This window comes from Acinonyx jubatus, chromosome E1 (genome assembly GCF_027475565.1).
Source record: "Acinonyx jubatus isolate Ajub_Pintada_27869175 chromosome E1, VMU_Ajub_asm_v1.0, whole genome shotgun sequence".
NCBI lineage: Eukaryota > Metazoa > Chordata > Mammalia > Carnivora > Felidae > Acinonyx > Acinonyx jubatus.
The window spans coordinates 27,475,263-27,499,589 of NC_069397.1; the positions used below are offsets into that span (position 1 = coordinate 27,475,263).

The window sequence follows — 24,327 nt, forward strand, 5'->3', positions numbered from 1 at the left end:
TTGCTGCAAGGAAGGTACATACAGTTTAACAGAGGAGATACAATACGTATATAATGACATATAAAAAGGAAGGAATTATTGAATGTTTTCTAAAAAGATACAGATAAAATACTTGGGAGTTCAGGGAAGGGGATAATTACAACCAGCTGACCTCTGGGAAATTCTAGTTGAAGATAATATTGAATTTGAAATAAGTGTTGAAGTCTATGTCTTTAGATTGTAAAGAAGAAAGTAAATTAAAAATTCTCTCACTGAATAAATGTGTCTAATAATAAACATCACTCCTTCTGACTCAGAAAAACCATTCCTAACTTCCTAAAGTTTATATTTCTAATCTGGGTTTTGGTCTTGTGGTGTCTTGTATATCCATCCGGCAGTTTGATGTGCTTCTACCTCTCCAGATATGTCTTTGCTTTGAAAGCATCGGTTTTAGTACTTTTAGTATATTTATCCTCTGAAAGATAAGTTCACATGGTAGATACTGATACACAGAAACATACTTATCCTTTCATAAAGCTTTAGGAAGAAAATAAGATTTAAGTATAGTTAAAATGAGAACACTTTAGGCAGTCTTCAGTTCTAAAATCTCCACACAGGTTGGCATCAGGTAGCATGACGAGAGGAAATGATAAGAAAGAAAAGAGAAAAGAAAAGAAAATTTTACAGTTTAGAAGCCATTGTTCTAAAAGCCAAATAAAACACAAATTATAGAGCAGAAGAAAGAACATAAAGCTCTTCTGTTTCCTGATTATGGGGCATTTTGTTTAACATTACTGGCATTAAACTTGTGATTTTAAAAATTCCAGTATCAAAAAAAAAAAAGAAAGAAAGAAAAGAAAAGAAAAGAAAAGAAAAGAAAAGAAAAGAAAAGAAAATAATAAAAATTCCAGTATCTTCCCAGAGATGTGTGAATACAAAACCTACAATGCCCGATACTGACTGAACAAATGAATGAGTGAATGACTTCTGGGTTATTTCTCTGGTCTTTCTTGAGGTTTACCCTTCTTTATTCAGAGAAGTAAGAGTCAGCCAGACAAGTCCCAAATGGAATATGCTTTCTCATCTCCATGATTTTGTACATGGTAGTCTCTCTGTTGGAATGCTTTTCCTGCTCCTCTTGGCTAATTCCTATTTAATCTTCTAAACTCTAAAAATGTAAGCATCCCCTTCCACAATCTAATGTCCTACATTAGCACACCTGCCTCAGTGTCCCCATAAAATCCTCTTCATCACTGTGTCCTTAACGCTTTTCAGTCAGTACACAGCAAGAAAACAAACTTTGGAGTCAGACACACCTGAGTTTAAATTCTGATTATACCATTTACCATTTACTAGGTTACCTGGGAGGTGTTACCTAATGTTACTAAACATTAATTTCCTGATTAAAAAATAGAAAACAATAGCCTATAATGTGCTTAGTATATCACCTCATATATAACAGAGTTCATAATTTTTATTATACTCACATTGTACTGTACTTGCTGGTTAACTTGTCTGATTTTTCCTCTAAACCGCACACTTCTTGAGGAAAGGAACATATATTTTATTTCTGTATAAGCAGCATATAGCACAGTGCTTGGCATATGGTAGGTACTTAATGTCTTTTGATGACTAAATAAATATTACTCCCATTATAGGAAAATTAATTTGCCACTTGAAATCCTTTCTGTAATGAGGTGGAAAACAAGTAAAGAAAATAAACTCCATTAATATCAGTTTCACAAAAGGATGCTGCCTTTAAACATACTGTTTTTAGAATTTACTGTTACTTATACATATTGCAAAATACCAAATGATTCAATATCTTGCCTGAATATTGCTGGTGACATATGCCTCAGGAACTAAATACCTATTTTTTTGGCATATATTAACCACAAGATTACCAAGCCATACATAAGGCTATCTTTATTTAGATAACCACTTAGAAAAGTTATAGTAAAATAAGCTTTTTAAAACCAAGGAAATTCTTAATATAGCAAAGCTTAATTAAAATCTCCTTTTGTAGTCCTTAGGGAAAAGAGAAGACTTAGTTTCATGGTTTGGTAATTTTAACCTATGGAAGAGTATAAAGATATACTAATTAGTTAATGTAATATTTAATAGACTTTTTCCATTTAATGTTTAATTAGTTGGTTTGAATAACAGTATAAGGCCTCATTTTGAGAAAATGCTTTTGTATTTGACCTTCGATATATTTTAACTTCAAAACATTTTTAGAGAACTACACTAGGTGATATCACTTGTTCTATTTTCTCCTCCTTTCCTTGACAGTCAAGGATAGTTTTGCTTTGGTATTATATGTTGAATATAAACTGGATATTTTAATATATAAAATGACTCTGAAGGACATGTTTTACTCTGAGCCATTTTTTAATGCATTACACAAAAGAATAATGATTTTACGATGATATTGATTCCAAAACCATGTTATAGCATACAGACCCATCCATGACACTTCTAGAATACAAGCAGTCATTGCTTTCTGTAGTCACTGCTTATTAATGACTACTATGTATTTTACTGGCTTCTAAAAGATTATGTACTGAATATATGACATTAATACAGACTATAAACTGAGCAAAACTATTTCTCTTCTTGGGGCATCTGGGTGGCTCAGTCAGTTGAGCATCCAACTCTTGATTTTGGCTCAGGTCATGATCTCACAGTTCATGAGATGGAGCCCTGCATTGGGCTCCATGCTAACAGTGTGGAGCCTGCTTGGGATTTTCTCTCTCCTTCTTTTTCCATCCCTCCCCCGTTCACACTCTCTCCGTTTTCAAAATAAATTAACATTTAAAAATCTATTTCTCTTCTTACTTAATTTTAAAAAAATGTTTTTAAGATTTCTTTCCCAAAATAACTACTACATTGAGTAGATAACTACTACATTAGACATTAAAACTGTATAGAAAATATGTGCCTTTGGCTACTTCAACAATATTAAAATTAAAAGATCTAAAAGGGCAGGTTTAGTCAAGTATAAAATGGAATAGTGACATGTTTGTTTGCCACTGTTATGAACTATACACCAAGCTGTATTTTTAATAAGCAGCACTAATTGTTAGTCTTTTCTTTCATTAGAAGCAAGAGTTCAGGAAAATATTAGGTGCAAACATTTTAGACTGCTCCTTATCGGTAAAACCTTAGCAAGATGGACTTTCAAGGTAGAGGATGAAATGAAAATCCAACTGCACTCTCTCCCTCAAAAGAGAGGTTTATAGTTAGCCGGGAAAGTAGATGTTCCATGAAGAAGTAACAGCACCTACAAAGGCAAACAGCCAAGAAATAACATGATATCTTTAGAGAAATACAGAGAATTCAATTGTGTTAGAGAATCCAGTAAGGCTAGATTAGAGGGAGGAGACTAATGGCTGGGAGGCTACTAAAGTAATCAAGGCAAGAAGAGGTAAGCAGAGTGAATTAAGCAAAAACATTGGTCAAAATTCAAACAACTGAATTGTATCTTCACTGAGATTCTTCCCTACAAAAGTATGTTTGTAACACACCATGAAAAATCATAAAACAAACTTCAAAGCTCTCAGGTGAGTCTCCCTGATTGATTTCCTAGTGATAACCACTAATAGTGAACACTTGAGAAAGTTCTTTAAACAGTGACTTGGCTTTCACATCTGCAAAATGGGTTAATAATAGAACCTAATATCAAATAAAATAGTCCTTGGACAAGCTCTCAATAAATGTAGTAGCAACAAAAGAAACAGGAGCAACTTATAACTACAACTAGTTCCACAATTATTATTTCAGGTGCAGACAATGCCGATTCTCTGCAGGTTTACACTGTTAACTAAGTCTTAATATAGAAAGATATTTATATTTACCAATCCAAGATTAGAGAATATCCTGGCAAAGAGCATTTAAATGCAAATTCATATTTATGTTTTAAAAGACTGAAAATTGTTTCTAAATGCAGTTAACTTTCCATGACCTTGAAAAGTTGAAGATATTTTTTATTCTTCTAATTGCATATAAGTAGATTGTGAATATGACAAATCCAAGTAACAGATGACACTGTATTTATAATCTGCCTTAAACGAAGGCTCTAAGAACTAATAAATATTCACAATTGCCAGAAATCAAATCTCAAAACTTCAGAGGTCATTTCTATTGCAAAATCAGTGACAGCCTGATTTAATGATGGTCACCTCTCATATTTATGTGATAACTTATAGGTTCAATAAGAACATGTTCACAACCTGATTCCTGCCCTCTAGAGTTTTGGCCTAAGAAAGAATTTTATGTATCACATACCTCAAACACAATTTTGCAAACACTATACATATCACCTTAAAGGCATTACATTTTATTTTTTATTGCTTGTTTTTTTAATGCAAAGGTAAATATTAGCTGTAGCACAATATAATTATCAAAAAACAGGCTAATTAAAAAGCAATTTTTTGTTTTAGTTTTTATTTTTAGATTCACAGCATAGAGAAATGTGAATAAGAAATTCCTATGTAAGATCAAAGATGAGAGGTTCTATCTTGTGGTAAGTAGGTCAAATACTTCAAATTCATACCAAACAATAACTATAACGTTTCTGTCGGAATTGTATACATCATTATGGAATCAAGTCACCAGGAAGAAAACTATGTTTGATATTTCTAACCAGCAGATTGGTTCTTTGATTCTTTTTCCTTGATGACTTAAAACTAAAACAAGAAGTAATGGACTGGTCCTCCTCAGACCTTTACACCAGAAGGTAAAACCTTAAGTGAAAACACACACAAAGAATTAAAAATCTTCTCAATCTTTTAACTAGCTCTTTTTTTTTTAATGTTTGTTTATTTTTGAGACAGAGCGCGAGTGGGGGAGGGGCAGAGAGAGAGAGAGGGAGACAGAATCTGAAGCAGGCTCCCGGCTCCGGCTCCCGGCTCCCGGCTGTCAACACAGAGCCCGATGCGGGGCTCAAACCCACGAACCGTGAGATCATGACCCGAGCCGAAGTTGGAAGCTTAACTGACTGAGCCACCCAGGCGCCCCTTTTAACTAGCTCTTTTAACTAGCTTCCTCTCTCTACAGTATTATTATCATTATTCGAACTTTTCATTGTTCACAATATTCTCAAAGAATTTACATGAAAACTCTTTTAAGCCACTGAAAATGTTCATTTTGCAAAAATGTGGAGTGCTAAAGATGAGAACTGTAAACATTGCTATAGCTAGTTGTGAAAGGGCGGGCCTACGCCAGCCGACTCCATCTTGTTCTGTGTCCTTCACCTTGACCACACCTCCTCCCCTTGAGTAACCCCCCCCTCACCTGCCTAACAGGACTCGGACCCTTCCCCAGCCAATCGGCTGAGGCCATAGCCATTACCTCACCAACTGCCCCTAGGCCCCAATAAAACCTTTGTCCTTTTGAAACTCGCTCTCTTTCCCTGGTATCTCACTGCTGCGTTGGTGCAGGTAGGGGATTGAGCTCGAGCTAGCTCGAATAAAGGCTCTTTGCTTTTGCATCGGACTCGGCTCCCTAGTGGTCTTTGGGGATCACGAATTCTGGGCATAACATTTGGGGGCTCGTCTGGGATCCCCAAGACCCCCGAGGGACCCCCAACCCGGAGAGCCTGACTGGCCACGGTTAGTGTCTGTTTGTTCTGTCTTTTCTGTGTGAGCTCATTTCTGGAATTCTGGTAGTGCCCGACGCGGTCTAAGTGGATGCACTGGAGGACCACGTGCCGGGAGTTTCGGATGACGTTCCAATTCTCCCTTCTGGAGGGACGTGGAATCCCCTCAAAGGTCTGAGACGAGGCGGGTCGCTCCCGCTGGTCGGCGTGAGGCCGTCGTCTTTGGAGGGATGTGGAATCCCCTCATCAGTTTTGGAGGGACATGGAATCCCCTCAAAGGTCTAAGCTAGCTTGCAGTTTTGCTTCCATGGAGTTGGAAGACTTTCTAGGGGCCCTCTGTTTGTCTGTTTTTGTGTTTCTCTGTTTTGTTCTGTGGACTTACTGGACGGACGTTATGGGACAGACTCAAACTACTCCTCTAAGTATTATGATTGATCACTTTAAGGATGTGAGGGGAAGAGCTAACAACCTCAGTGTGGAAGTCCGAAAGGGTCGGTTGCAGTTTTTTTGTTCTAGCGAGTGGCCAACTTTCAATGTCAGATGGCCACCAGAGGGGACCTTTGACCTCCCTACCATCCACCGAGTCAGGAGTATCATCTCTCAGCCTAAGACGGGCCATCTTGATCAGTTCCCTTACATTATCACTTGGCAGGACCTTGTAGAAGACCCACCCTCTTGGCTTAAGCCCTTCCTAACCCTGCTCCCTCCGGAGCCAAAACCCATTCTTGCTTTGCAGGAGACAAAGAAGAGGAAAAGTCTTACCCAGCCTTCAGCACCCTTCTACCCTGTCCTACAGGGGGGTACTGAAGAAGAATTAATTTTTCCTCCCCCGTATAACCCCTCTAGGATGCCGGAAGAACACCATCCTCCCCCTCCGGGGGAGGCAGACACTGTTCCGAGAGTGGGAGGCGGAAACGCTCCAGGGGGAAGCCCGCCCTTTACCAGACAAAGGGCTCAGAGGGAGCAATTCGCCTCCGCCGCCGACTCCACTATTCTGCCCCTGTGAGCCACCGGACCCCCAGACGCGGAGGGGAATCAGCCCCATCACTATTGGCCTTTGGCCACTAGTGAGCTCTACAATTGGAAAGCTCAGAATCCTAAGTTTTCCAAGAAACCGGCAGGGCTTATTGATTTATTAGACTCTGTTCTTTTTACCCATCAGCCCACGTGGGATGATTGCCAGCAGCTTTTGCAGGTCCTGTTCACGACTGAAGAAAGAGAATCCTCAGTGGGGCCCGAAAACTAGTTCCGGGCGCAGACGGGAATCCCACCACCAACCAGGCTCAGATAGATGCCTCCTTCCCCTTAACTCGGCCCCAGTGGGATTTCAACATGGCAGAAGGTAAGGAGAGGCTCCGGGTCTACCGCCAGACTCTAATGGGGGGTCTCCGAATGGCTGCTAGAAAGCCAACCAATTTGGCCAAGGTAGGAAATTTACAACAGGGAAAAGATGAATCTCTCTGGCTGCCTTTTTAGAACGGATCATGGAGGCATTCCGTACCTATACCCCCATGGATCCAGAGGCTCCGGAAAGCAAGGCAGCTGTTATCATGGCCTTTGTAAACCAATCAGCCAAAGACATTAGGAGAAAATTACAGAAAATAGATAGACTAGGAGAAAAAAGTCTGCAGGACTTACTGGTGGTAGCCGAAAAGGTATATAATAACCGGGAGCCTCCTGAGGACAAGCAGGCTCACGCCATGGCGACTGCCAGCAGTAAGCAGACTCGAGACCTGGCCAGAATACTACTAGCTACCACTGCTGACTTCCCCGAGGAACGAGACCACCGTCTCCGGCAGCTGGCAGATGACGCAAGAAAAGGTAAAGGAACCACCAAGGGGGAGAAGCAGAGGCTGCAGAAGGATCAGTGTGCATACTACAAGGAGATAGGGCATTGGGCCCGAGATTGTCCAAAAAGGGCCGGCGGGAAGGGAAGCAAGACTGATCGAGTAAAAGTCCTAGAGCTAGATGAACTAAGTGATTAGGGGAGTCGGGGTTCGGACCCTCTCCCCGAACACAGGGTAACTCTTAAAGTGGAGGGGACCCCTATTGACTTCCTTGTCGACACCGGAGCACAACATTCGGTCCTCCGCACCCCACAAGGAAAACTAGCCAACAAGAAGTCCTGGGTACAAGGGGCAACTGGTATGAGCCAGTATTCATGGACTACCCGAAGAACAGTAGATTTGGGAACGGGCCGGGTATCCCACTCCTTTATGGTAATACCAGAATGCCCCTACCCGCTGTTAGGACAGGACTTACTGACCAAGATTGGAGCTCAGATAACTTTCAGACAAGGGGGGCCTCAGGTCACCGATGGCAAGGGCCACCCCATCCAGGTCCTGACCATGAAACTGGAGGATGAATACCTCCTCCACCAGGAGGCGCTCCCGAGAGAGGATAATATAGACAGATGGCTACAAGAATTCCCCTCGGTTTGGGCAGAGACAGGGGGGATGGGACTAGCCGCTCATAGGACCCCAGTCCTGGTAGAGCTCAAGCCAGGAGAGAGTCCGGTAAGGATCAAACAATACCCCATGTCTCAGGAGGCCCGGAAGGGGATCCAGCCACACATCCGGAGACTACCAAGCCTAGGGGTACTAGTTCCTTGCCAGTCTGCCTGGAACACCCCCTTACTGCCGGTCAAAAAGCCTCACACAAATGACTACCGACCGGTACAAGACCTGGGAAGTAAATAAGAGGGTCGCGGACATACACCCTACTGTTCCCAAACCATATACTCTCTTGAGCTCCTTGGCACCCTCCAGGGTCTAGTATACTGTACTAGATTTAAAGGACGCCTTCTTCAGTCTGCCATTGGCACCCCAGAGCCAACCCTTGTTCGCCTTTGAGTGGCATGATCCGGAGGAGGGCTACAGTGGGCAACTCACCTGGACACGGCTACCTCAGGGATTCAAAAATTCACCCACCATCTTTGACGAGGCACTACACGAGGACCTGGTATTTACAGACACCTTCTCTGGCTGGGTGGAGGCATACCCAACCAAGCATGAAACGGCTCAGACGGTGGCTAAGAAGCTACTAGAAGACATCTTACCCAGGTATGGTTTTCCTGCCATGGTAGGATCAGACAATGGACCAGCTTTTATCTCGCAGGTAACACAGGCAGTAGCCAAGGCGGTGGGGGCAAACTGGAAATTACATTGTGCTTATAGGCCCCAGAGCTCAGGACAGGTAGAAAGAATGAATAAAACCCTAAAAGAGACCCTTACCAAATTAACCATGGAGACTAGCGGGGACTGGGTGACTCTCCTACCGTACGCCCTTTACCGGGTTAGAAACACTCCTTACACTCTGGGTTTTACTCCCTATGAGATCATGTTTGGCAGGCCACCCCCTATTATTCCCAGCCTTCGAGCTGAACTTATTGCTGAGTTTAAAGATCAAGAACTTTTTCTTTCCTTGAGAGGGCTCCAGAGGGCGCACGAAGACATTTGGCCGCGTCTCTGTGCCATCTACGAGGCTGGCCCGATCCCGACACCTCATCAGTACAGGCCGGGAGACTGGGTCTACGTCAAGAGGCACCACCAAGAGACTCTCGAGCCGCGCTGGAAGGGACCCTACATCGTGGTGTTGACAACCCCCACCGCTCTCAAGGTAGACGGCATCGCGACCTGGGTCCATCACACCCACGCTCAGCCAGCGGACCCCTCCTCTATCTGGAAGGATGTCACGCGACGGGCCATCAGTCGGGACCAACACAACCCGCTCAAGCTCAAGCTACAGCGCATTCGACCTACCTAATATTGGTAACTCTGTTAACTCTGCTTGTCATTGCTCATGCTGCCGGGAGTCCCCATGCCCCCCAAAACATCACCTGGCAGATCATAGACACCAGCTCGGGGACAATACTTAATCAGACGTCCCAGAGCCACCCCAGGGACACTTGGTTCCCAGAACTTTGCGTAAACCTCCAAACTCTGTTCCCCTTGTCACCATAAATGCAGCCGGTCCCATGATTGGGTCCCTAAGCTACATGACAAGAGGGGAATGAAAGGGCGGGCCTACGCCGGCCGACTCCATCTTGTTCTGTGTCCTTCACCTTGACCACACCTCCTCCCCTTGAGTAACCCCCCCCTCACCTGCCTAACTGGACTCGGACCCTTCCCCAGGACCCTTCCCCAGCCAATCGGCTGAGGCCATAGCCATTACCTCACCAACTGCCCCTAGGCCCCAATAAAACCTTTGTCCTTTTGAAACTCGCTCTCTTTCCCTGGTATCTCACCGCTGTGTCGGTGCAGGTAGGGGATTGAGCTCGAGCTAGCTCGAATAAAGGCTCTTTGCTTTTGCATCGGACTTGGCTCCCTAGTGGTCTTTGGGGATCATGAATTCTGGGCATAACACTGCTACAGGAAGCTAAGTAAGAGTTGATGAAAACTTGGTCCAAGCTGGTGGAAATGAAGACAAAAAGAAATGGGCAGACTATTTTTCTTTCATTTACAAGTGGAATTAAAAGACTTTGAAACAAAATAATTAAAATGCTCTGCCATCTTGCTTCTCTACTGTGGTATGAAAAATTACTAAAATGGTCCCCCAAAGATGCCCCACTCTTAACCGCTAAAATCTGTGGATACTAATGAAATATCACTCCTATGATTGTGTTATATTGTACAGCAAGTTGATCTGAAAATAGGGAGATTATCTCAGTGGATCTGACCTAATCAAATGAAGTCTTAAAAGCAGACAGCTTTCTCTGGCAGCATGAGAAGCCAAAGAAATTTGAAGAATGAGAAGGATTTTGATGTGCCATTAGTGGTTTGAAAATGAAGAGGGCTCTGTGAGAAGGAATGTGGGTGGCTTCTAGGAATGATAATCAGCTCCCACCTGACAATTACCAAGGAAATAGAGACCTCAGATCTTTCACGAGGATCTAGATTCTGTTAACAACCGGAATAGGCTTGGGAAGTGGAGCCTTCTCCCGAGCCTCCAGATAAGTTCAGTCGGCCAACACTTTGGTCTTAACTTGAGACCTTAAGCAGAGAACCTAGTGGAACATTCCTGGACTTAACTGTAAGAAAACAATAGGCATTGTTTCAAGCCACTAAGTTTGGGTAACAACAGAAAAGTAACTGAAAACTATCACCCCCTATACTCCGTGAAAAGTTAACAATTCAGTAATCTAAATCAGATTATTCTCCTGTCAAGAAAGAAATCTAAGAAAAATAAATTCAGCTTGCTATTCCTCCAAAAACTGAAGATGTAGATGGTGACTGGAGGACCCATTTAAATGTGACTTTGAAATTAAATGTCAGATACGCGTTATAGAATTACAGTTTGTGTTATTTAACGAAACCCGTGTGATTCAATACAGTCACTAGCCTGATATGGTACCTAAATATTTGAAGTATGATATTCTAAAGTCAGATGTGCTATAAGTGCAAAAGATACACAGGATTTTGAAAACTCGGTATAAAAAATTGTAATGTCTTTGGGCACCTGGGTGGCTCAGTCAGTTAAGTGTCTGACTCTTGATTTCAGTTCAGGTCATGATCCCAGGGTCATGGGATCAAGCTCCACTTCAGGATCCATGTTGAGCATGGAGCCTGCTTAAGATTTACTCTCTCTCTCTCTCTCTCTCTCTCTGTCTCTCTCTGCACCCCTCTCCCCTGCTCACATTCTCTCTCTAAAATAATTTTTTAAAATTAAAATTAAAAATAATATTTTAATATTGATTACATGTTTAAATGGTAATATGTTTTGATATATGATATTTGGATATACTGTATTTGGTTAACTAAATTATTAAAACTAAATTCACCTGTCTTTCAATTTTTAAAATGTGGTTACCAAATTTTCAATTATATATGTGGTTCAATTATACTCCTTTTGGATAGCACTGGTCTAGACTTCTAGGTGAGTGTCCTCTTCCAAAATGCCAGCCAACTAGAAGTATTCTCTTTCCATTATAGTTCAGTGACATTACTGGCATACAGCTATGTAAAAATACTAGCTGACTGGTATAGCAGTTCAAATATTAGAACACTGACAAACCAAACCTCTTATACAATGAAGTTGGACAAAGTAATCTGGCAATGTCTAACAAAGTAAAAGTGTAAGTAACTTCAATCTGACAATCCCACTTTTAGATATATACCCAAGAAATCTATAAAGACATGCACAAGGAGACATGACCAAACTGTAGAATTATCTGAAGGGCAGAGAATGCCAGCTCTCCATCAAAGTTCTGTGTTCTTTTTTCCATGGTGTAGAGTTGTTCTCGGTTCTGTTTGCTGTGAAATGTGGGCCATGGGTGGTGCCAACATGACTTGCATTCTATTCAGTGAAAAGTGAGAATTATATATGTCCTTTGTCCTTTCTAAAGACTGCTCCTAAAAACTTCCAACACCATTCTCTACTCTTCTTATGCTTGCTTGCTGCATGGATGTTGATGCCTAAAGCAACCTTGGAAACTACAGGTTGAAGGTGACATACCCTCTATTAGCCTGAATCCCTTAATCACTCTATAGAACACAGCCCTTTCTTCTCCATTGAGGGTTACTCTGTGAGCAGGCAATTAACACTATGTTAGGCTTTTGAGATTTTAGGATTTACCCATTACAGTAGCTATTATTAAACTAATAGAGTGCATAATATGCAAAAATTAGAAACAACCCAAATGTCTGTCAATAGATTGGATAAATAAGTCATAATACAATCAGACAATGGAATGCTATATAGTAGCTAAAATGAAAAAAAAAAACAAAAACCTAGATCTCTATGTATCAACACAAATCTTTTTTAAAGTCTCAAGATAGCTATTTATAAAAACAAAAGCAAATTAAAAGCCCAGCATACATTGAGACCATACAAATTCATATGTAGTAAAAATATAAAAATACAGAAGGATACATTACAAGAATCCTCAGATTACCTTTTAGAAAAAGGAAATGGGTTTAGAGAAGAGAGTGAAAACAAAATCTTCAATTCCATATGAAATGTTTCATTTCTTTAAAATGATCCTAATTATGACAATTTGTTGAAACTGAATAATGGGTATATGGATATTTGCTTTATTATTCTATTTGGTAAATATTTAAAATATTTCATAATACAAAAAAATCTTTTTTTTTTAATTTTTTTTAATGTTTATTTATTATTGAGAGACAGAGAGAGACAGAGCATGAGCATGGGAGGGGCAGAGAGAGGAGGAGACACAGAATCTGAAGCAGGCTCCAGGCTCTGAGCTGTCAGCACAGAGCCCGATGCAGGGCTTGAACTCACAAACCGCAAGATCATGACCTGAGCCCAAGTTGGCCGCTTAACCAACTGAGCCATCCAGGTGCCCCAAAAAATATTCTTTTTAAACATATATCTGCTAGAGGGTAAACTAATAAAACCTTGTTAGAGGACATTTTAAAACTGTGAATGAAAAGTCTTAAATATGTAAATATGTTTTAACACAGTCCCAACAATAGAACTACACACTAAGAAAATTAAAAGTTTGCTCAAAGTATGAGCATCACAGTATTCTTAGAGTAACCAAAAATTGGTTAACACCTAAAAGTCCAATAGAATTGTTATTAAATTACTGAGTGTTCATTTTAAAGTTACATAGGATATAATGGGAGGTGGGGTGAGATGTCTGGAGGTTAGGATGAAACAAGATTGGCCACAAATTGATCATTGCTAAGGGTGGGTGATGAGTGCATTATTTTATTTTCCATACACTTAAAAGTTCAAAATTTAATAAGTTTTTTATTTTTACTAAGTTTTTAAAAAAGCAGTTTAAAATTGTAAGAACTACATTTTTTAAATCTTTATTTTTAATTTACTTATTTTTATTTTTAATGTTTATTTTTGAGAGAGAGATGGAGAGCCAGGTGGACAGGGCAGAGAGAGAAGGAAACAGAATCTGAAGCAGGCTCCGGGCTCTGAGCTGTCAGCGCAGAGTCCAATACAGGGCTCAAACCCACAAACTGTGAGATCATGACCTGAGTCGAAGTCAGACCCTCAACCGACGGAGCCACCCAGGCACCCCAGAACTATCTTTTTTAAAAATCTCAGCTCATTCACTGGATCAGCAAATATTTACTGTGTGTTGTACATGTCCCTCTCAATATTAACCTAGGGATATGATGGCAAACATGTAGCTAATAAATCTAATGCAAATGGCTCCAAACACTTGCTCAGACACCCTACCAAAATATTTGGAGCACCACGAACCTCCTCCCCAATGTGTGTATACTTTTTGCTCTCTCTCTCCCCTACCATGTATGTGTATGTATGTGTGTGTAAATATATATATATATGTGTGTGCGTGTGTGTGTGTGTATGTATGTGTGTATGTATGTGTGTGTAAATATATATATTATATATATATGTATTATATATGTTATATATATATTATAAATATATTATAAATATATGTATATATATGTATATATATATGGTATATCTGTATACATATGGAATATCTGTATATGTATACAGATATTTATAAATTACATACATACACACATGCACATTTGGACACAACTCTCACAGGTAATTTTTTTTTTAAAGTAGGCTGCATGCCCAATGTGGGGCTTGAACTCATGACCCTCAAGAGTCACATACTCTACCAACTGAGCTAGCCAGGCACCCCTCACAAGTAATATTTGGGTATTTCTTTGAATAACCTGTATTTCATTATTTCACATAATCTACTTAATCCATTCTTGTTGATTTCTAATCAGATAGGATATTCTCTTTTTTAAAAAAATCTTATGTAACTAAGTATGGGAGAAGCACAGGCAATCTAGTTTTGTTGTTTCTTACACTTACAAATATTATATTAAACCTATGATTTCTTTGCAGGAATTTTTATTTTGTTTTGCAGGAATTTTTAAAGCCAAACATCCATTTTGTGAGGGTTAATTTTGTTAAAACCAGGAAATATAATAAATCCATTTAATCAGTGTAGGTAAACTGCAATACTTCATAACATTCTGAAAAATGGGAGGGAGGGTGCCAGTGTTGATTCTTCTAACCTGTGAAACTTGCATTTCATCAGTATACCTCATTTACCATGCTTGACATAAAATCAGTTGTCACACGGAACTGCCCATCTAAATCAACACATCAAGTATTAACAGCACTTACACTTGCATTTTGTATACAAGTAAATAGATTTCAGTATTTTCTTCTTTTGCCCTAATGGATTGTTTTGGGTACATCTCACTTTGAAAACCACTGCTCTAGTAAAAAACACATATTTGTTGACCAAAAAAATAATGAATCAAACAAGTGCTACAACAGGAAAAGGCATTGGGTATTCTAGAGGGGCACATGGAAGAGACACTTAACTCATGAGTGTGGGGATGGTGAATAAGCTGTTAAATGGAGACCTAAAGAATGGGTAAGAGATTGGACTGGGAAGGGTGGTAGTGGGGGTGCATAGTATTCTAGGTAGAAGGAATACTGTGTTATATGCAAAAGTGCAGAGGTAAGACCAAACATGGCATGTTCAAACTAACATATTAGTAGTCTAAAATAGCCGTAGTTTCTAGAGCTGTAGAGGTGGGATGGAGTCAGCAGACAGTGATTCAGAAATGAGGCTGATGGGATAAGATTATAAGGCCTTCTTTGAATTTTACCTGAAGAGCAATGGAGAGATAAGTAATGAAGGTATACAGTAAAGAACTTGGCTTTGCCCGGAGAGAGGTCTGGCCTTTGTCTGTCGCTCCCAGGAGGTAACCTCTAAACTTTGGAATTTCTGGAGTAATGGGAGTGCCTTCATTATTTATGATGGGCCCCTGGGACCACATGGTATCAGCCTGACCTCCAGTTCAACCAATCAATCTCAATAAAAACTCTAGACACTGGGGCCCCTGGCTGGCTCAGTTGGAAGAAGGTTGTTTTTTGTTTTTGTTTTTGTTTTTTTTAGAATGTGCGACTGTTGAACTTGGGGTCATGAATTGAAGTCCCACGCTGGGTATAGAATTTACTTAAATAAAATTTAAAAATGAAACAAAACAAAAAACCTCTGGACGCTGAAGCTCGAGTGAGCTTCTTGGGCTGGAATACTCTAGGTGTTATTATCACACATCAATCCTGGAGAGGGGAGCACATCCCTGAAGACAATAGAAGTTTCACATTTGAAACTCTCCTAGATTGTGTCCATGCATGTCTTCTGTTGGCTGGTCCTAATTTGTTTTCTGGGTTTTTTTTTTTTTAAGTGCATATATATATATATATATATATATATTTTTTTTTTTTTTTTTTTTTTTTTTTGAGAGAGAGAGAGAGACAGGAAAGGAGGGAGGGAGGGAGGGTCAAAGAGAGAGGGAGAGAGAGGGAGAATTCCAAACAGGCTCCACACCATCAGCAGAGTTGGGTGCAGGGCTCCAACTCAAGAACCAGGAGATCACGACCTGAGCTGAAATCAAGTGTCAGGTGCTTGGGGTGCCTGGGTGGCTCAGCTGGTTAAGTGTCTGACTTCGACCCAGGTCATGATCTCACAGTTTGTGAATTTGAGCCCTGCCAGGGTTCAGTGCTGATAGCTTGGAACCTGGAGCCTGCTTTGGATTCCGTGTCTCCCTCACTCTCTGCCCCTCTCCTGCTCGGGCTCTGTCTTTCTCTCTCTCTCAAAAATAAACAAACATTTTTAAAAAAGAGCCAGATGCTTAACCACTAAGCCACCTAGGCACCCCCTTGCTTTTTGTTTAAAGATTTTTAAGCAATCTCTACACCCAACCATGGGGCTGAAATTTACAATCCCAAGATCAAAAGTCGAATGCTCCACCGACTAAGCCAGCCAGGTGCCTCTGGCTGGTTGTAATTTGTAACTTTTCTCTATAATGAACAATATCCATTAGTACAATAGCCTTCAGGGAGTTCTGTGAGTCTTTCCAGTAGGTGACCAAATCTAGGGGTCGTTTTGAGAAATCCCTAAACTTACAGTTGATGTCAGAAGTGAGGGTGGTCTTGTGTGGTCTCTTCCATCTAACTCTGTAGTTGAACCCTAACTCCTTGCAGCTGGGGTCAGAAGTCTTGGGCAGACTTAGTGGTCTGGAGTACTGTGCCTTTAACTGCACAATCTGGCTAGCTGAGAAAAGAATAAAAATGTTTAAACAGTAGGTGACAATTAGACAATCTACATAATCTAGATTCTAGAGGAATCACTTATACTGGGGAGAATATACTGGAGAAGAGTAAGATTGGCAAAAGATGACAATGACAATGGGAATGGAGTGGGACATATCTATGAGATGTTTACAAGGCAAAATTTATTGAATGTGAAGGGTGAGAAAAAGAGAAATCAGAAATGGACCCACCAGAAAGAGAATCAGATTTTAGTTTTGTTTGTTTTGAGGGAGACAGAGGGAGTTGGAAGATTGAATTAGGTTCTGAACAGTTTGAGAAGCCTTTTGGATATCTAGGTAGGGCTGTTTCCAAGCAGAGATGGAAACAGAGTTGGGAATCAAATAACCAGAGCCATGGGAGAAATTGGTATCAACTACAAACAAGTAAGACATCAGAGTTGAAAAGGCTAAGGACCAAACATCAATATTCAAGGGATAGGCAGAGTACTAAAAGCTCACAGAAAAGCAGCAGCCTGAGAGGCAGGAATAAAACTTGAAAACTATGGTTAACAATGAATGCTTGATATCTTTCTTCTTCTTGCTAATGTGAATTTTCTCTGCTTCTTATAGTGAACATTTATTACTTCTTTTTTTTTTTATGTTCATTTACTTATTTTGAGCCAGAGAGAGCACAAATGAGTAACGGAGGGGCAGAGAGCAGAGAAGAGATTCCCAAGCAGGCTCCACGATGTCAGCACAGAGCCTAACACAGGGCTCAATCCCACAACCATGGGATCACATCAAGAGTCGGACACTTAACCAACTGAGCCACCCAAGCACCCCTACTTATTAGTTACTAATAAGAAAAAAGGTGTAGTTTTAAATGAATGATATTATAAAACTTGCATGCAGTTATTTTTTATTTATATATGTAAAAGTGAGACAAAGTTTAGTAATTTCTGAACTATCTGAAACTTATTAAATGTTTCACATAATTCAATATAACTGAATTACTAGTGTCTATAACCGAAGATTTTCTTTTCAAAGCCATTTTAAAATTCCCCTGCACCCCTCATTACTATATGGAACGGCTTAACTTTGCCAGGGTGCTGGAATATGTCTCCCCATCAAGAAGTCCAATGAGTAACTGAGGAAACAACTGCTCTAAAAATGTAATGACATATACCTCTAGTAAAGACTTCAGAGCATGTGCTTCTTCTGGATGAAAACAAATAGATTTATCCCCAGTATAGTGTAGACAAATACACAGCATTGACCCATGTAACCTATACATGTAGCCTCATATTCACATCTGCTCTAAGATCAGTTGTAAACTTTTTATTTATTTATTTGCAAACTATTTCAAAGCTATAATCCTCATTTCCACCTTTTCAAAGCAAGTCCCTCATTAACCTCAGAAACCCTAATATTGTCATTAGAAAAAGGTTCTAAATCACTGGAATTTTTTATGACAATAGATCAACTCAGTAAAAGTTCTAAAATATCGCATGCTTTTATTATTGATTCTTAAAGTTTAATAAACTGGAAAAAAATGTTTAAATGGTCCTTAAAAAGGTATTTAGTAGCCCACAGCAGAGGTCTTTCCCATCCAAGGAGACTTTTGCTATTTTCAAATTGTTGTTCTTATTCTTTCAAAATGTTACATGTTGTTTTTATCTAGTAGAGGATATCTAAATATATATTTCCCATTTTGAAAGCAAAAACTTCATCCCAAATACTACTCTGAAAAACTTTTAAGTTGCTAATTATAACTATATTTTGTTTATTTAAACATTGATCCTTTACTTACCTAAATAAGTGCTTATCTCAAGGTAGTCCTGACTTTATCAAAATGAAGAATGTTTAACTCTATCTGCTGTTCCTATTCTAAAATTCTTGAGAAGGAAAATATTGAGAAAAACATTCACTATGTTTTTTTTTTTTACTTTCAACCAGTCTATACATAAAATAGTAATGAGAAGATAAGCACCTTTACTTCTTCAGAGAAGCTTAGTCTGTTTAGCAGCTACATATTGTATAGTTATAAAATCCTGACAGAAAACACACACTACAGACTTATAAAACTGGTATTAAAGGGGCACCTAGGTGGCTCAGTCGGTTGGGCGTCGGACTTCAGCTCAGGTCATGATCTCGCAGTCAGTGAGTTTGAGCCCCGCATCTGGCTCTGTGCTGACAGCTCAGAGCCTGCTTTGGATTGTCTCCTTCTCTCTCCGCCCCTCCCCAGCTCACACTCCGTTCTCTCTGTCTCTCAAAAATGAATAAACGTTAAAAAACAAACAAACAAAAAAAAAAACTGGTATTAAATGCAGTGTGATTTTCTTCTTACACTAGTCCCAACTATCAAATTGGTGAATATATAGTTCAGGTAGCTCTATTTAAGAATTTTAGCACCATTTGACCAGTATGACAGAGTTTTTAAAGCATATTAAGAATTCCCAAAATAAGGAGTGGGTGGTTGAGAAAATATTTTGGAAAAAAAGATAACCTTCCCCAAGTAAGCAATTTCAACATTTTCAACATCTTTTTATTTCTTTCTTTCTTTTTTAAGTTTATTTATTTATTTTAAAGAGAGAGGGAAAGAGGGAGAGAATCCCAAGTAGGCTCTGCATTGTCAGCCCAGAGCCCAATTCCGGACCCCATCTCACCAACTGGGAGACCATGACCTAAAGGTGGACGCTTAACCAACTGAGCCACCAGGCGCCTCTCAACATATTTCTAATCAGAATCATTTCAAAATATTTCCTAGGAAACTTGAGGACCCATCATTTCAAATATGTAAAGCAGAGTTGTGCAGTTCAGAGTTTATGTTGAGAAAAGTCAAAACTATTTGTACGTAATTTGTCATTTGTTAGTTCAGATCCACTTTTCTCATCTGTAAAATAAAGTGCTTAGACAGAAACATGATCTACCTCTACTGTGTCTTCCAGTATTGACTCTGGTGACTGATATGATTTTCTTTTATTAAAAAAAAAAATTAAAAGTGTTAAAAGTATGTTTTTTAAACCGTGAAGATTTTTTTGTTTTTAATCTGTTAAGGAGTTTGAAGATACTTTACATAAACAAGCCAGCCATTTTATATCCGAGTAAAAATAGGTTAATAGCTTTTGCACAAAACACAGTAAAAATCATGAAATCTTTAACTTAAGGTGAAATAATATTTTCTAACTTTGCTAGTTACTTCAAATCCAAACTTCTGTTCTCAAATGGTCATTTTAGCATTTGAATACTTTTTCTAGTTTTATGTATGTTGAAATTAATCTTGCTTCCTTTCTATATGGAAAAACACATCTACTTACCATCTTAGCATCTTTATATAGATTTCAGTTTTTCAAAATCTTCTTGAATGGTAAATGTTCATGGTTGTTTTAAATTAATGACTCTCTTTTTAATGAACCTTCTCTACTGTTTGTGTTTCTTTAATTCTGTCACTGCGTTTGTAAAGGTAAGAGCTGTCAAAATAAAATTAGTCTGATGCTGAGATAAATTCCTCCACTTTGGTAAACATTTCCATTTTATTTTAAGCAGGAAGTTTCAAGTGTCTATTTAGTGTTTGAAAATGACATTTCATAAGCCCTTTTCTATGACAGTTTTCAAACACTAGGAAGAAATACTCTAAAATGTTAACACTGTTTATCCTTGGTGGTGGTATTACACGCCATTTTATTTTTTACATTTCCCAGAAAGCATTATTACTTTGGTAACCGGATAGTATTTCAAAATTAAATTTTAAATAGCTTATAAAGTGTAGGACATCAACACAGTCCACTTCTACAGCACATACGTTAAATGCTTTTTCCCTATTGATAAACTTCTGCTTTAACAGGAAGAATGATTTGGTCAGATGTCTGTTAGATTGGATGAAGACCTGACATTTACTTTCCAGGCCCTTCTTTCAAGTCAGGCTTTTGAGAAAATCCAAGAAGTGAGTTTGAATTTAATTGCAGTGAATCTTGCAGCAGTAAACTTTTAGGGAGCCAGAATAACACCTTTCATCACAGCTATCAGCAGAATGCCAAGACACTCTCAGGTTTACCAATGTTTTCAGAGATTTGTCAGTATTCTTCTCTGTCATTATTTCAGAACAATTCCATTTAGAAAGAAACGCAATTGTAAACCGTTTCTATTTCAAGCCCATAAAAACCAGAACTGGGATGAAAGGCAAAGCCTCGACCTTTCTATTTTAGACTTTCATCTGTGTAGCTAAGCCATCTGCTTTCTCTCCCCTACCCCATCTACTTACTTAATGGACTGAAAATACTGCACGTAATTGCAATGTTATCAAACCAGCCTGAATTTTCCACTTTAACGAATTATGACTCTGTGTCTTTCACCTGAAGATTCGCTGGTAAAAATGTGCTTACCCTTCCCTCTCAATTCCTTCCCACCTCCCTCAATTACAAGTTATCAAAAATCTTTAAAACACTCGGCTTCCGCGGATTAAGCCCATCTAAACACCGCTTCACTTTCAACGCTGAGCGCCTGAAGAAAAATCAACCCCAGTCTCTCCTGTGGCTCTAAGGCCGGTATTATTATCACTGTTCTTGCGGTTACGCAGAAGGCACCTCGCAGCTCAGCCTAGAAAAGAGTCGCGTCTCTCCGCCGCCAAACAACAAGGGACTCAGACTGGGAAAAGACAGACCCGGGTGGGAGGAAACCTCCCAAGAAGAGGAGGGGAGCCGGGAAGAAGAGGGAGCTCATAAGACGGGAAGAAAGGACCTTCCGAAGCATGAAGGAAAAGGGGGTTCGTGAAGTGGAACAAGAAGTGGGCAGCCGAGGTGCAGCGGGAAGAAGGGGCCGAGGCCGGCGGGAGGGCACCGGGGGCGGCTCCCCGGTCAGGCAGGAGACGCGGAGGCCGAGGCGGGCGTGGGCAGCTCGCAGAGACCGCCCGAGTCGGAGCAGCTGGGGCGATTCCAACGGCGCGAGGCGCGGGAGTGGGGGTGAAGAGAGGAAAGGAGAGCAGTTGAAGGGCCGAGAGCCGCGTCGAGGCCGATGCGGCGGAGACAGCGGGCCCACCCCCAGCCAAGCCCCGCTACTTAACTATTTGTAGAGCTGCTGCAGGCACAGGTCCAGGCTCTCGCCCTCCACCTCCTCACGGGTGATGCGCTCCGACAGCGGCCGCGGGAGCGGGGGCAGAGGCGGCAGCTGGGGCTGCGGCGGCGGCGGTGGCACGGCCGACTGCCCCCGGGCTGCCGCCGCCTCCTCCTCCTCGCCCTCTGCTGCCGCCGCCGCCTCTTCCTCCACCGCCTCCTCTTCGGGCTCGGGGTCTTGCTGGTGCTCTTGCTCCCCCTCCTCCGTCGCGGCTACGGCGGCCGCCTCCTCCCCGGGGTCCTCGACCGAAGCCTCGGCCGCTTCAGCCACTACCAGTTCGGGCTCGGGCTCCAACTCGGGTTCGGGTTCCGGTTCAGGCTCGCCGCCGCCGCACGGTCCGCGAAACTCGCCCAGGAATAGCTCCAGGAAGCGCCGGTAAGTTTTCTCCTCAGGGCTGCAGCCGGCCATCGCTACTCATGCCCCGGGGCCGACCGGGAAAGTGGGGGCGGGGGGAGTCCAGGAAGGGGAGGGGGCTGCTCTCGAGCCTCAGGCTCCCGCAAAGGCTGTTAACGGCCACACCGGCACGAGCGATCAGCACTAGGTTGCCTGGAGAGGGCTCCCGCAGGCGTGCGCGCCGCCGAGCGCGGACGTGCGCGGCCCGGGGGCGGGGGCGGAGCGCGCTGCCCCCTCCCGGGTCTGTAGGGAAAGTTGGTGACGGGCGCGCGCTCAGGGTCCAGCGGCAGCCCACCCTCCAGCCCTCCCGAGAGCTCAGCCCACGCTGCCTAGAGACTGTCGCCATGGCAACCGGCTCTAATTAAGAATTTCAGGGTCCCTCCCGTCGAGCCCGCGGAGTCCAAAGGACACTCGAATCGACCGCTCTCCAACTCTGCCTGTCTTTATTGTACGGATACCCTAGCCTCAAGAGGATGAGAGTGAACTAAGACATCTCCAAGTCTAGCTGTTGGTTACCACTTGGATTAGATTTACCTCAGTTTTTTTTTTTTTTATCTGTCCCGGCCTTGCCTTGGCGTATCTGTTGAAAGATACTACAGTGTTAACACCTTTTGTTGTTGATGACATTAATTTAATAAGTAGTTTGGGGGAGGGGGTTATCAAACACCTACCAAGTGATAGGTTGCTTTGCATATATTCTCTCACTTGATTCTATGAAGAAAGTGGTGTTATCCTCATTTCTCAAAAACAGGAACCAAGATAAGGTACTTTACTTGCTTCAAGGTTTCACAACTACCAGCCATGGCATTGTCATTAGAACCCAGTTTGTCAGCTTCCGAAGCCTTCTAGAACCTTTTCCTTTACTCTTCCTTGCTTCTGAAGATTCAACACTGCAATATGTCTATAAAGCCTTATTTTTATAGGACTTTATAGTTTACAAGTTTTCATCCCTTTAATCCTTACAATAGCACCTAAGGTAGAAGATAGCATTATCATTATAGTTCCATTTTACAGATGAGAAAATTGAGCCATAAAGACATGGTGACTTTGGTCAAGGTCACACACAAGTGATACAACAAGGACTAAAATCCAGGTCTTTTTGCTGCAAAGCCATTAGTTTTCCAGCATACCAAGAAACCCCTCTGTAGTCTCTGCATAATACATATTACACTTTATTACATAATATGTACTTTTTGTACATTGTCTTTGCTCTTCTTCCCCATCCCTGGAGACTCTTTCTTTCTTAGATTGAAACTGAAACGACTTCAAATGATCCTAATTTTCTTACCAAACTACACGCAAACCTATTATTTTCAAGCCTTACTGAGGGGGGTGAGGGAGGGAGAAGCTGTGTTATACAGCTGTATAGATGATAGCATCATTACTGCATACTGCCATGTCCATGGCAACATATAATTCAGCAAAAACACAGTGATTCTTTCTCTACTTTGAAAAACATGTTCACAAATTATCTACCCCGTAACTGAAACTGGGTCTGAAATACCATTTCTAGTCAGTTATTAATGGCAGAAGAAGGAATCTCCCTGCCAACTGTTTTCATATAATACTGTATTCTAAATCCCTGACCTGATACTGTTATTTTAAGATTAAGTGGGTTGAGCTCACTAATGTACGGGCATCATGTAATAGCATCATGTAATATAGCATCATGTAATATAGCATCATAGTAAAATAGACATCCATTCTTTCTGCTGGTTTGAGATTAAATAATATATGATAGAAAGCATACAGTGGGTAATGCACATGAGTCCTCTATAACTATTTATTTTTGTCTCAAAAGTAAATGGAAAGACCCAATAAATAAGTCTGTTTCCAGACAAGGTAAATGTATTTATATGTGTTTTGTTTAAAATATCACCAGCATAGACAACTTTCCTATGAAATGCCAAGACAGCCTTTAAACTCCTCATTTGTCTTTGTTTTCAATCCACCTGTTCATTTCCTTTTCAGAATGTCTGGAAAAGATTGACAAAACTTTTAAGGCTGCAAACCTAAATGTCCACAACTTTACATTCCAACTACTGTTTAATATCTCAGAATTTGACATGATGTCATTTAGTTCAAGAGCTGTCAACTGTAACAATTCATATCAAGCTACACCTTCCTACTTTGTAATGTAGTTGCCTCCCTCATCTAGATGACATTTATTTGTGACATTAATTTATGACTCACCTCACATATCAAAGGGAAGTGTTATATGTT

At 40.9% G+C, this 24,327-nt stretch overlaps 1 protein-coding gene across 1 annotated transcript in view; it reads right to left on the reverse strand.

The window, feature by feature from the left end:
• PPM1E (protein phosphatase, Mg2+/Mn2+ dependent 1E) overlaps positions 1-22,262 on the reverse strand; it is a 217,937-nt gene extending 195,675 nt beyond the window's left edge. The window contains exon 1 of the mRNA XM_027034248.2: positions 21,662-22,262. Coding sequence (XP_026890049.1) covers positions 21,662-22,119 — 458 coding nt within the window. The 5' untranslated portion in view covers positions 22,120-22,262. The remainder of the gene's footprint in view (positions 1-21,661) is intronic.
• Between the last annotated feature and the right edge of the window lie 2,065 nt (positions 22,263-24,327).